At 40.8% G+C, this 13,873-nt stretch overlaps 1 protein-coding gene across 1 annotated transcript in view; it reads left to right on the top strand.

The window, feature by feature from the left end:
• itga9 (integrin, alpha 9) overlaps positions 1–13,873 on the top strand; it is a 47,637-nt gene that overhangs the window by 7,230 nt on the left and 26,534 nt on the right. Inside the window, exons 6-15 of the mRNA XM_075477107.1 lie at positions 2,945–3,074; positions 3,205–3,290; positions 3,385–3,447; positions 3,952–4,089; positions 4,525–4,630; positions 5,691–5,785; positions 6,289–6,379; positions 6,713–6,758; positions 6,893–7,047; positions 8,544–8,704. Of these exons, the coding sequence (XP_075333222.1) occupies positions 2,945–3,074; positions 3,205–3,290; positions 3,385–3,447; positions 3,952–4,089; positions 4,525–4,630; positions 5,691–5,785; positions 6,289–6,379; positions 6,713–6,758; positions 6,893–7,047; positions 8,544–8,704 (1,071 nt within the window). The remainder of the gene's footprint in view (positions 1–2,944; positions 3,075–3,204; positions 3,291–3,384; positions 3,448–3,951; positions 4,090–4,524; positions 4,631–5,690; positions 5,786–6,288; positions 6,380–6,712; positions 6,759–6,892; positions 7,048–8,543; positions 8,705–13,873) is intronic.

Raw genomic sequence — 13,873 nt, 5'->3', positions numbered from 1 at the left:
GTCTGCGCCTTGCTTTGATAGACAGATTATACTTCCGGCGGTCACCTGTTAGTATTTTTTGAAGGGGTGACTGCCATTTTCCAAGCGGTTTCTACAGAGGCCTTCCTTGATGCTTGTGTAAAACCACCTGACCAAGTGATGATCAGAGTTGAGTCGGCCTCTGCTTCTGGGCCGGGTCAGTGTGAGTAGAGAAACGAGCTGACCCCAATGCCAGAGAGTTCTGCAGAAAGAAAGAGAAATAATGGAGGTTCCTGTAGGTTTTATTGCTGGTCTGCAGGTGTGATTGCTGTCAGGTGACATGAAGTGGCCGAAGGTAAACTGTTGACTTTCATGGTCAAGCTCAAAGCCCAGTATTTACATCTATGGCTTTTCGCTAGTCCACAACAAGAGTAAAAGGTCAGTTTAACTCAAACAAATGAACAGATGGATGTAAAGAGTTATGTCCCAACATAAGTGTTGTATTCACTAAAGGAAATTTTAGTCTAATCTTTGTTGCTGCAGATATGTCGTCCACTCTCATGGCCTGGATTTAATTCAGTCTCAAACATGTACGGACTGTTTAAGTTGTCAGTGATATGAAAGTGTGCAACTTAGTACGTTTACAGTGTTCTCTCTCAGCTTTTTCTCTTCAGCTGCAGTATCACAAGTTTACTAGTTTGTAAACTAATAAACCTGTAACGAGACAGGAGGGAAACCAGCTTATTTCAAATAGTAGATGAACTTAGATGAGCTTAAAATGAGCACAACAGGATCCTTTAATCATTAATTCTTCATACTCAGCTTACATAACGGCAGACACCATCAGCCTTGACTATCTTCCTTGCTGTGTGTTTTTTCTTCCGCAAAGACTAATTTTTCTCACTTGAAAATGTGATCACTATTGATACTTTCACATGCCTAAGGCTTCAAAGGACCCCCCCCCCATTCTTTGTTGACTTTGACTCTGGTATTCTGTGGATAGTTAGCAGAGACGTTGTCTATGGTGAGCAGACTGAGGTCTTTTCACAGTTGTTTAAGTTTGTCAAATGATGTGGAAAATCTAAATTCTATGGTTAGATATACACAAGTTTTTATATCAAAGCAACCAGCGCTCTGCTGATGAACTGCTGATAACTTGGGTTTCCATCAGCAAATAGGAAAGGCTGTGGCTGGCCCATATGACCTCTGGTGTGGTTCCACAAGATAAAACATTTAAGAAAGCAAGAGTTTCCTTTTCTCTGTAGCCTATTTTTTCTTTTATTCACATGTGACATCACCCTAGGATACACAGTCACTTTTTGTATCCATTTGGTATCCCAAACATGTTTGTCTGAAAGCTTGTGCGGCTGCAGCAGGGAGTTGTTTTTTTTTAGAAATAGATTTTGCAAGATTAAGAAAAAAAAAGAGCTTTAAAAAGGGAATTGAAATATGACAAATGTTTATTTGACAAGATTAGACATCTTTCTTTCAATGCATTAGCAGTATAACTCTTTCCTGATGTTTGGCATGCGGTGCCGTGCTCTGCAAGCGTTGTTTTTTGTGTCTCAGTTTACGGTTGACACTCATTTAAGGACATACAGTAGTGTGCAGTGCTCAACTTAAATGTGTCCTTACTGTGCAGCTATGCTTTCAGAGAGGAATCATTTCATGAATGAGAAAGAATTTGGTTTCATATATTGTAATGTAATGTGTGCACTTTTCCTTTATTTCACACTTTGACATTGTTGTAGCAACAATAAGCAACTTTCTCACCAAAAAGCCCTGCTTATTCTTTGGTCTGCCAGCTTAAACGTTGATATTTGTTTTAAATCAATAATTTTTTTTTTGGTTTGTTTTGGACTGTTTTTTATTAAAATAACATTTGATCTTAGGTCATGGGAAGCTATGATGGACATTTTTCAATACTTACTTTAGATCAAATGATTTATTGAGAAAACAATATGGATACTGACTGATAAGAAAAAAGCAGCCTTAAGCCACTAAGACGAACAAAGACACATTCATGACACTCATACAGCTCTTTTAAAAAGCGGCATTTCTATCACTGTTACTAAAATTGGAGTATTTCACATGATCTGTCCTAAACTCTTGGAAATTTGATTACAAGTTGTTTGATGTGCGTGTTTGTAGCGCACCATCAAATAATTTCCGACTCACAGCTGAACACTTACAGCAATGTGTGACATCACTTTTCAGGGGCTTTATAGATTAGTTAAGCCAATCCCATTTTAAATATATCAATATGTATGCTGCAAAAGACTCAGGGGAGGACTTCAGGAAAACAAAGATTCTGCTCCCACAGTAACCCTACTGGCTTTTTATAGATGGAGAATTTCAGAGTAGATCTGTTAAAGCATTTGAACAGCCCCCTTTGAAAGAATTTGAAGAATTTATAAAAAGGTATCCAACTGTTAAAGCTTTATCCTTGTCTGAACCTTGCTCCACGCGCCTGGTGGTGCCCAGATGTTTGACGCCACCACATTGAGGAAGGCAAACTGCTGAGTAAGGTCCTGACATTGCTGTTTAGTTTGTTTGTGTGCAGGAAGAAGTTCTCAGTGGTAAATCCACATCATCCCCAAGTGAAGCCGTCTGGGCTGAGGACGAGAGATACAGCACCTTTTTTGGTGTGCGTGTAATCACACAGAACATCTTAACTGATGTGCTCTTGTCCCCTTAAAAAAACGCTGTGAACATCTCATTTTACGGCTTTCACTCTTGATTTTCCTCTGAATTCCTCCTCACATCAAAGGAGCCTTCATCAGTTATGCCATCTGGTGTTTAAGAGCAGATAGCACAAACCAGTCTGTGGCCATTGGTTAACCAGACGTTCACCCAGCAGTGTTTTTCTTTTCTTTTCTTTTCTTTTCTTTTTTTTTTCTCATCTCAGTAACAGACTGTCGCAATGCAGATAGCAGGAGAGTCCCAGTCTCATTTATCTGCATGAATGTGGGTTTTTTTTCCTCAGGAGCTGGTGGTGATGGGGGCGCCGGGCTCGTACTACTGGACTGGGACGATAAAGGTGTACAACATGACATCTGACACCATCTACAGCCTGAACAAAGACAGCATTGACTCCCACCGATACAGCTACCTAGGTAAGAGACGCCTAATCGATGTGATGTTAAATGATCAATCCAATACAGGATAAAGTAAGTACAACAAATAGATGTTTGAACAATGTATCAGTACAAAAGCACTGTAACCAATAATTCTCTGTGTTTCTAGGCTATGCTGTGACTGCAGGACACTTCTCCTCTCCTAATGTGATAGACATAGCTGCAGGGGCACCTCAGCACAGCGGCGTTGGAAAAGTAGGGGTTTTATCTTTTGCCTGATGTACAGCAGTCGAGCTGAAGTCTTCTCATGTTGGTTTCTACAGTGATTTTGTTTTCCACTCCTGCACAGGTTTACGTTTTCAAAATTGATGGTGTGTCTTTGGTGAAGAGTTTTCAAGCCTCAGGGAAAATGGTATGAGCCAGGATGTGGTTTTTTTGCATTCTTCCAAAGATTTCTGACTGTCCTTTTTTGAATTAGCATACAGCGCATGCAGTGTTTTTTCAATGATGCTATTGTTATACTCTTTTGTTCCCTTTCATCAGACACCATACAAGCATATTTGTTTGTCTGCCTCAGGACTAATGTAACTGATTCTTGAGATACAGTGCAGACACACTGCTCTAATTGCTTTTTTTGTTAGAACCACACTGTTTATGTCTTTGCTAGTGTTTCGACAGCAACAGCCATTTAAACCACAAACCAAAACCAAGGAGGTAGCTAATGCTTTTCATGCAGAGTAAATAAAGGAATGTCACAGTTGCTCAAAAACATAAGTAACGGGAATATTCCTTTAATGCTGGTAGAGATTTGAAAGCAGAAATAAGTCCAGTGAGAGTGTGATTTGTGCATCAATCGTATGAACTGAGGAACTGCCTGTGATCTGACCCATTGCTCTGTGGCTCGACTTGGTTCCAGATGGGCTCTTACTTTGGCTCCTCATTGTGTGCAGTTGATCTGAACCAGGACGGCCTGTCGGACCTGCTGGTGGGAGCACCCATGCACAGCCAGCTCCGGGACGAGGGCCAGGTGTCTGTGTACCTCAGCAAGGGCAATGTGAGTGGGATGTGTGGGTTAGTGGGAACTTAATACCGTAACATTCAGCTTTATTTTACCATATGTCCTCACTTTCCCCTTCACCCACACACTTGCTCATTTCTTTACAGTTTCATTTGTGTCTGACCATGTTTATTATAAAGCAACTAGATTAAAACAGTGGAACATTGTGCGTTTTAGTGGTGCAATCATTTAAGACCAGAGCTTCTGTTTACACCTTTTTTATTTTAGAGTTATTGCGAACAATGCAACTGTCTATTTGTTTAATCTTTTGGATAAAAGATGACTATCTGCAGACGTGGTCATGAAATTTTCTAAGTGAAACGCTGCAATAATTTCACACCAGCTGGTTACTGTAATTCCTTTGATTTTTTTCTCCTGACACCTCTGAATGTAAAGTATCATCTGGCCTGATTCCTCTTTGGGATTTTTCAGGGCGTGATGGAGGAGAATGCAGTCTTGACTGGTGACAATGCTTTCAATGCACACTTTGGAGAGTGCATTGCAGCAATCGGAGACATAGATGATGATGGTTATCAAGGTTAGTACAATGCAACTTAGAGGCATAACATTCTGCCACAATTAAATTTTTCATTTGAGTTCTGATTTTTGTTGTTTGTGGGGATGCATTTTCGGACATTTATATATTTCTGAAACTCATATATGTGGATGATAGATTAATTTATAGATTCATTTTCACCATGGAAAACACTTGGTGACAGCATTCAGTGCAATTAAGGTGACAAGTCACACTGTTTATGTTCTCCACATCAGGCCGCTATTTTCTCAGGTTACCCTGGAGTCAACTAGAACTAAGTTATGCACTGACATTCAGATGCATACGTTTACGCTTTCTGTTTTCCTGACACTCAAATGGCTTGGCTTTGAGGTCTCGACTTGGCGCCAGTCTCACTTTCCAGCTCGAGGCTTCTGCCTGGTTTCATCTCCATGTGAGACACGGCGGGAGGCTTGGAAGCCTGGCAAAGCGGGTGTGTGTGTGTGTGTGTGCATGTGTGCGGGTGTGTGTGTGCACAGAAAGATGGCATTTGGGAATTATAAATCATCTTGCAACTCATCGCTCTTGGATTGCGGAAAGAGCCAGATGTACTTGGTGACTGACAGATGATTATTTATAACTGAACTGCTACCATTTAATTTGAAAGAGCTACTGTGGGTTCACATTTGGCCTCAATGACAATAAAATCTAATTATGTTTCTTTATAAAAAATGAACTTTTGTGTAAGAAAATTCATAAACCATTTCTGCTTGTATGCTGCACCACATGGCATAGGAGCGTTTTAGTTTACAAAAGGAAGATTGTATCTAAAATTTGTGTTAAAATGGGGTGAGGAGAGGGTGTTTCAGTGCTCTTGCCAGCACTTTGTAGTCTTGTTTCATCTTTCTCAGTGGTCTAACAACACTTAATTGGCTATTATTAGTCCTACTTTTAGAGTTTGTCTCCCAGACACTGGCCAGCTGAAAGTAAACAGAGGGTTAATGAAAGCTTTTGTGTACATTCACAAATTCACTCAGTCGTTTATGTACTCATTTGTGTGACAGCCTTTCACAGAAACATTTGTTGTCCTTATTTGTCCCTTCAGATGTAGCCATTGGCGCACCTAAAGAGGATGACTATGGGGGAGCTGTGTATATCTACCATGGGGATGCCACAGGAATTACTAGGAAATACTCAATGGTAACAAATATGGTTTCATCTGATATGATGCAATATCACAAAGTAATCCAAGCACATTAGGGTTACCATGTTTCGAGGCTGTTAATCCTCTTGTGGGCGAAACCCCAGTGGCTCAGAAGCCATTTGGGAGATATATTGAGTTCTATTTGTCCTTGGTTGGCCTGGGCCTGACACCGAGGTCCTTGCCTCAAAAGGAAAAAACATTCATAGCTGGTGCTCAAACAACCTCAGCTGGATCTTCTCAATGAGAAAGAGTAGCAGACTGACTCTGAATTTCCAAACTTCTTACCCATCTCAGCGAGTAAGCCCAGCTGATTAGAAGATGAAAATAATTTCAGCCACACCTTGTTCTTCCACACTTTACTCAAGGTTCATGGCCATAAGTGTTTGAGCTATTTAATCATTTATTTTTGAAAAAACAAATTGTGCAGTGTGCTCTTTTACCCAAGTTTTGCTCACATGCCCATGTTTAGTTATCTGAAGGCTGGTATCATCTGTTCCAGAAACTGTCTGGGCGCAGTGTAAACCCTGGCCTGCAGATGTTTGGCCAGTCCATCTCTGGCAATGTGGACATGGATGGCAATGGATACACAGGTATGGTCATAACAAGTTGTCCTAACCACACATTGAAACAGGGAAAAAGAAGAAAAAAACATCAAATGGAAAAGAAACTGGATTGTTGAATTTTTCATTTTTCACTCTGGTTGTAGCTTCTTATTCTCAGGCAATAGCAGAGTTTCAGACTCGTGATAGAGGCATCTTGTTTACTGCATTCCACAGCTGACAGTCAGACTGAGCTTGCATGACAGTTAAAGACCTCTGTGTATTGTTTTGAATTTTGCAGGTGTAAAGACAGCTGACAGCCGATGTTACATTAATGTCATAGCTTCTTAAATGATTTCCAAATCAACCCTGTTTTTTCTGCAGATGTCACTATTGGAGCTTTCATGGCAGACAGTGTGGTGCTTCTGAGGTGAGCAACATGGTAATTCCATGTGAGAGTACACTACTTGTGAGAAGCAAAGTAGCATTTTTTACCTACTTCTCAGTCATTTCAATGTTCGCTCTCTCCCACATGGTGTTTCTGGTTGATTCCTGTGGTTGTAGGTCCCGGCCTGTTATTACAGTGGATGTCTCCATCTTCCTACCCATCTCCATCAACATCTCTGTGCCGCAGTGCCACGAGGGCCACCAGAACCTGAACTGTTTCAATGTCACCGTCTGCATGAGATTCCAAGGAAGACAGCTGCCTGGACAAATAGGTGACAAATCCTATTATCTTACTAGTAAAGGTTTGGGTTAAAAAGCAGCTGGATAGACTTTGAACATGCCTCTTTGCCGTCATATTTAGAAGTATGTGATTAGAAGTCTTTTCATGTCTATAAATGAATTATTATGAAACTAAATAATACAAAAGGGGGGTGATTAGTTTAGCTTGGCTTTAAGAATTGAAGCCCAGGAGAGCAGCTGGCTTTGCTCTCTTCAAAATTGATTAAATATATGCTACCTTTAAAAACTGAAATCAAAATCCAGATTTTTTTTTCTCCTATATGCCGTGGGTATCCAAAAATGGGTTCAAACAAAGTTTAGAGTTGTAAATGTGTTGGGTTTTTATGTAATTTCTCTGCTTTAAGAGATATCTGTGTATGGCTTGTCAAGGGCCACTCATGGTTTAATCTGACAGTCAAGTCAATTTTTAAAAAAGGAGACACAATCGAGCATTTAAATGCTGTTAAAACTAAAAGTAGATCATTTTTTCTATCCTCATTTTTACTGTTCAATCAAATATTTAAAATTTTATAAACAGGACAACATTTCTCAAATATTGACCTATGGGCAACAGTTCACCCTTCAGCCTTTGCTAACTTGTTCTTGGGTGCGGCGCCTGTTTGGAGCAGAGGTGCAGTCCTGTTCCAGTGTTTGGGTGTGGTTACTCACAGCCTCCCCCCAGGGGAGCGAGAGCCTCGTTGTTACATAATAACTACGTCCTTGCTCGAAGGAATAAAGCCTCTCTGTTTAGCCGTCTGGCGATCACTATGGAAAGTGCAGCAGCATGTGTTCGGTGACTCCCATAATGAAACCTTCCTTTACCTCCTCTGGAATGAGCTCATGACGTTCTCTCTGCTGGACGACGGAAACAGTAGGCTTTAGTCCCAATAGGGTGTGTTTACCACCCCTACCACTGTCTAAGCAGTATGACACCCTCTTGAGGAAATGACAGAACTACAGAATCGGGCTGATTCATTCAGAGAAATGGATTTTAAATGGCCAAAGGTCCATATATGGTTTTCTCTGAAACGCTGGTGATGGTTGACTTCTTGCTTTGAACAGATTTCATGTGTGTAACCAGCAGAAATGTTGCTACTACAATGTAGTATCAGGTGTAGTGTCAGCATAGGCTGCAATGATAAAACACAACAGCTGTTACATATTTTTTCCCTGGCTTCTCATGAAATATTGTTCATTACAGGAGCAAAACTATGGGAAAATCCAATGAAATCTTCTGAAATTTTCACTTTTTTTCATTTCACCACCCAAATTAATCTTCAGGTCCCAATGATCTGACCAAAAAATGTTTCTATCCTCCCCCTAACTCATTTTAATTTGACTGCAATAGCGATAATTTCTTCCCATCTTTTAATGGCAAACACCAGAAAACCAAACCCTGCATGCTTCAAGTGTTTGTCAAGGTTGTCTTTACTCAAAAGAACCATCTCTGTCAGCTGATGTTATGTGTAAATGTTCTTCCTTTTCTCAGACTTGTTGTATAACTTGACTGCTGATGTGGATAAGCGACAGAAGAGCCAGCCTTCCCGAGTTTACTTTACCCAGAGCGGATCTCAGATCACCCAGTTGAACCAGCAACTGAGCCTGGACATCAACAGAGAGGAGTGCCAGCGCTACACTGCCTACGTTAAGGTTAGTTTGGATTGTCAGGTTCCACCCCTGGCTCTGTTTGTGCTTCCCATGTCCTCAGCTTGTCTCTCAGCTACTTTCCCATGACACTGAGAGCACCAAGCAATGCTCATTTGTGATATGACTTATTTGCTTATGTTGGCAATTTCTCTCCTATCTTTGTTTATGTAGTTTTTGGGTGAAGCTTTAAAGTCGTTTTTTTTTCCAGCAACAAACGTTGATACAAAACAACAGAGGAAATAAAATGTCCAGATATGATAAGAACCGTGGCATTGCTCATAGTTTTAAGAGAACAGGCTGCTGTAGCAGAGGCCACATAACAGCAGTCATCTGCTGGGAAGCTATTTGTGTCACCCTGCTGGGTTAGGTTAAAGGTAACAGTCAGGAGCCATCGAGCTCCTGACTCCATGCTGCTCAAGTGTGCCCCTCCAGAAACAGGAAACAGAGTCTCCTTTGTCATCGCATAGTCCCTCTATTGTGTTCCTCTGTGTATTAGTCTTGTGGCCATAGAGGGTCCTCGTCCTGAGGGCACCATCCATGTTTCACCTACTGGCCTGTAAATTTCACTGGCATTCTTAATGGTGCTCTTGAGGCGCTTTCATTGTGGGAGGCAGAGCTGCCAGCTGAGGGAGGCTGTCATTACCGTGCTTTCTTCTCTTCCTTCAACTGTTCAGGCAATAATGAATGCATACTGCTCAGACCAATTCTAGCTCCTCTATATAGCATAACACACATGTCATAGTTATCAAGGTTTGCTTTGGGAAGTCAGGTATATTCAACATGGTTAATTTAGCAGATTCAACGTTCAATTCTCTCTTTCCAAATTTTAACACAGCATTAAAAAGAAAGTAAGTGGTGTAAAGTAGTGTTTCTGCTGAGAATAAATCGACATTTCAACACTTGAGTCAAACATCTAAAGGTTTGTGGGTGGCCAAGCGAATTATCGCTCAGTAGTAGCTCGTAGCTGCCACATACCTGTGGCATTTCTCTGGCTGTGAGATAAACACACTTCTACTTAAAGTGCCATCCATCAGCAGTGATATTACTTCAGGGAACGAGTCCTATTTCGTTTCTCTGTTGGTTAGTTCAGGCGCTAAAATAGCTGGATGAAAATACACTTTGATGTTGGTAATGAAAAGCAGTCTGTGCACTGTCTCAGTGATCTCTAGAGGTGCACCTAAGCAGATTTTGTTACCATCACAGGGCAGACTAACTGCTTCCTCCTGTTGTCATTCTTTATGCTAAATGTCTTCAGGCACCTGCCTCATGTATAGACAGAGTTTTTTTTTATCTTCTCTTCTAGCTCTTGACAAGAAAACAAATAAAGAAATCCTCAGGAATGTTGGACGACTACTGTCACACAAATATTTGAATTTATAATTCATGAATGTCTTTTACGACGACTTCTGGAGTATTTTGAAATGATTTACCAAGGTGCAGCATGATTGCCAGTGTGTTCATGCGGATCATTACTTTTTTAGATAGATAGATTCCACCTGCTCAGCAAAAATGTTAATTACCAAAAACTCGAAAACCCCACGGGAACGTAAAGGTGTGGTGCCCAGATTACAACCTTACCAGACTGTTTACAGGCTGAATGGCCTACAATGTGGATGAAAGCGAGCGTGGCCTGAGATTACTAGCATGATAACGGTCTTGATATGTGTTTTTGTCATCAAATGGTATGTGTTAGCCTTAATCTGAAGAGGAGAGCTAAAAAAATAACCATAATCAGAAGTGATCTGGCTCCACTCTCTCATAGAGAAGGTCTAGTCTGCTTGACCAATCGCATCGTCTATCTCCTTCATGTGTCTGCCCGCATAAGCCAGTCCTCTCATTCCTCAGAAGAGTTATGCTAATGGAAACCAGCTGGTTGCTGGACTGCATCCTCGGGACGGGGGAATTGTGTGCCTCCCTCCACCCAGTTCACAACCAAAGCCTACAGTGAAAACACAGGGCTAAGAGTAACGTCTCAACAGGGTGCTAGGCTGCCGTTGTGTTAACTGTAACTGCTAATGGAAAACTCTCACGTCAGGGTTGATTGCTTAAGCCCTAATGCACAAGGGCTGGTGGAGGCAGGCCATGAGCTATTCTGAGCCGGTCTCACATTTATAGTAACTGTGACCATCTGTTGACCGGGTTTGTTGACTTTATAAATTAAACTTTTTCAAAGGACCCCAGTTAAAGAGAACATGCATTTTCTCATTCTTATTTTTCCCATATTCATAATGAAGCTTGTGAAAATCTCAAGATTCAGACTGTTATGAAGCCTGACAGAATAGGATTTTTTCCAATGTTTTTATTTTTTTTAATTTTTGCCACTGTAAAGATATCGATTTATTTATACAGTCACCTGCTACTAACAGGTAACACATAAAGCACATGCAGATCAGCTGAGATGAAAAAATAATGTTGGGTGCCGTCACTTGACAGGCTTCCAGAAGTCGGTCAATCAGAAAAAGGAAGGCTTTTAGGTAGGGCTAAAGAGATGGGAAGTAAAACAGAATTAAGGCATACATTTTGGGTCACATATAGGGCCAGCTAATTACTAAATTGATTTTATTTAGTCATTTATTTTTATCTTTAATCATGGGAAGTTTATCTGGTAGAGTAACAAGTAATGGAGCTGGAAATGACTATAATAGGTCCCCATAAACAGCAAAAGCTAATCTGGAAAGGTGTGTTTGTTGCACGTAGCACACATGCAGCAGACGCTCTCAATTTTCACCACCTGAAATCAAGTAAAAACCTGGAGCTGCCACTCACTAAATCATAAAGCACTAAGAACACCAGAGCACAGAAGCTAATAGTTTAGTGTCTAACTTTTTCAAGTGTAATTCCATCTGAAATTATGCAAGTCTTTCATGTTGTTCATTTTGAGCATGTTTTCTTTGGCATCGATCAACAGCATACCAGCCCGCCAGATGGTCTTTGTTTGGTTATTTTTAGCTAAATAAACCCCATGCTGCTTTTTGCTTGAGTCGTACCTCACATTTAGGGAGGGAAAGCAGTCGTGGTGACTGATGAATGACGATGAGGATAAGTTCAGATGATCAGAGGTGCTGTGCGTGAGTTGGAAATGACTCACTGAATTTTTCAGTTTGATATGTTGCAGTTAGGTTCCAGGCATAGTAGCTCATCTTATTGTGCTTGTGTTATTGAGTGTTTGGTAGTAAAATAGTTTAAATGTTTGTAGTATGATTCATACTGAAATGAAAGCCTTTACATGCAGTCATAGATAAAGAAAAAAAACAATATGTCTTATATGGGTGGGTGTGATACAAACCGTTTCTGTGAAAGACTTTGTGTGAATGAATTAAATCACAAAAGCATTCACATCACTTTATCTCTTTAGTTTAGTTCTTCAGTTGTATTTTAGTTGTATTTTAGTTTTACTTAGAGTGGAGGACATCGGTGTGCATAAATTTAGAGTGGAACAGGTGTAATGTCCACTTTGAATTGTGATGTGTGTTTTACAATAAACTGTAAAGTATTCATTATTCATTCTGACAGCTAGTATTTGTGTTCAGGCTGACGGCTCACTTGGCTTGATCTATCACTTGTAAAACTAAGTACTGTGTAGGCATTCCTTTGTTGGATGGTCTGCACTCCATTCGTGTTTACATTGTTGGCCATCCATCCATCATCATACGTGTTTTTACACTAGCAGTCCTATTACCATGGAGCCCACGTGAGCCTTGAAGTTAAGCCAAAAGGCAGTCCCATTTGTGGTCGAAAGGTTTTGTGAAGCACTGCAGACCCGTCACGTTCTCCAAGGAGGAGCTAAAATAGGGAGCCAAGGCCCTGCCTGTAACAGTTGTCTGTTTAATTTAGCTGGTAAAGGATCCAAAGCCCATTTGCCCCCGCTTTCCCCTGGCCTACATTACACTGTGTCCTACATGTATATCTCATGCCGCCCTAACATTTGCTTGGCACCACTGGAGTATTTAAAGGTCCATCAGATGTTATTTTGATGACTGCTGCTGATACTGGGAATCTATGGGATGAAGATCTACATGTATCTGTCAAAGATAAATGTACTGTTGCCCTTTCCACTCTCATATGTCTCAATGGAAATCTTGACAGTGCAATGCAATGCATGAGATTATCAGAAAGCATAGATGCTTTCAGGGAATCAGGTTATGTGTACCAGTACCTCTGCAAATTCAACCTGGTTAGGACTTAGTATTTTAATCTGCATGCTGCCAGCTTCATAGCTCCTTTAGCTAGATGTCAGTAGACAGTTTTGTTATTCCCTGTGCTAAATGTGAGGACTGTTGTCCTCTCACTATGTTCACTGGTTCACTTGACTTATACGACGCCTACAGCTGTGCAGATCTACCACAGAAGAAGTTTTCTGAAACCTCAAATTTTGATGGAATAGCTTAAAGGAAAGAAGGTTATTCTTCATGCGATGGGAATTCACAATCCCTTTGAAAATGTGTTATTTGATTACGGTTTTTTTAAGCAATATTGCCAAGAAGATTATCACAAGATGCAGCCTCTCACGTGAACTCTCATATTTAATTTGCTTAAATGATGGCAGACTAATACCATTATGCTTTGAAAAGAAGACTCCAAACTCCATTAAACACTCTCATAGGGCTGAATACCAGCTGATATACCAGAGGCTCACTATCTTGGTGTTTCAACAGGTATTTCGGGTTATCAGACAATGCGATGTGACTCATAAGATGTGAATGTGCACCCCAGAGGTTTTGGGCAATGAAAGGGAAATATCTAACTGCCCCTTTCTGAGACTGACAGATTATCTCATTGTATTTGACCAGCATTTTACAGTGGAATCTGCTAAACTGCTCCTCAAAGTTAGACAAAATGAATTTTAAGAAATCATCTACACTTAGTGTTTGACCCAAGTCTGATCTCCACAGACAAACAGGAAACTCAGGAGAGTAAGGTGAAGCTGGAGTTCCTGTCACTGCATCCCAAACAGGCTCCAGTGAGACAAAGTCCCAGAACCTCAGCACTTATTGGCACGTTGAAACCCAGAGCCACTGCCACACTGCCTGCTTTGTTTTCCTCTTCAAGTTCAACAGAAACGTGCTATTCCCTCGATACTGTCCCCCTCTTTTCATTCAGCTCGCGCCAAGAGAGCTGATCCAGTGAAAGTATAGAACAGGAAGGTAATCGAATCCAGCTGTCTTCTGTTAC

Source organism: Odontesthes bonariensis, chromosome 2 (assembly GCF_027942865.1).
Source record: "Odontesthes bonariensis isolate fOdoBon6 chromosome 2, fOdoBon6.hap1, whole genome shotgun sequence".
NCBI lineage: Eukaryota > Metazoa > Chordata > Actinopteri > Atheriniformes > Atherinopsidae > Odontesthes > Odontesthes bonariensis.
The sequence above is the reverse complement of the archived record's forward strand: the minus strand, read 5'-3'. Positions and strand labels throughout refer to the sequence as shown.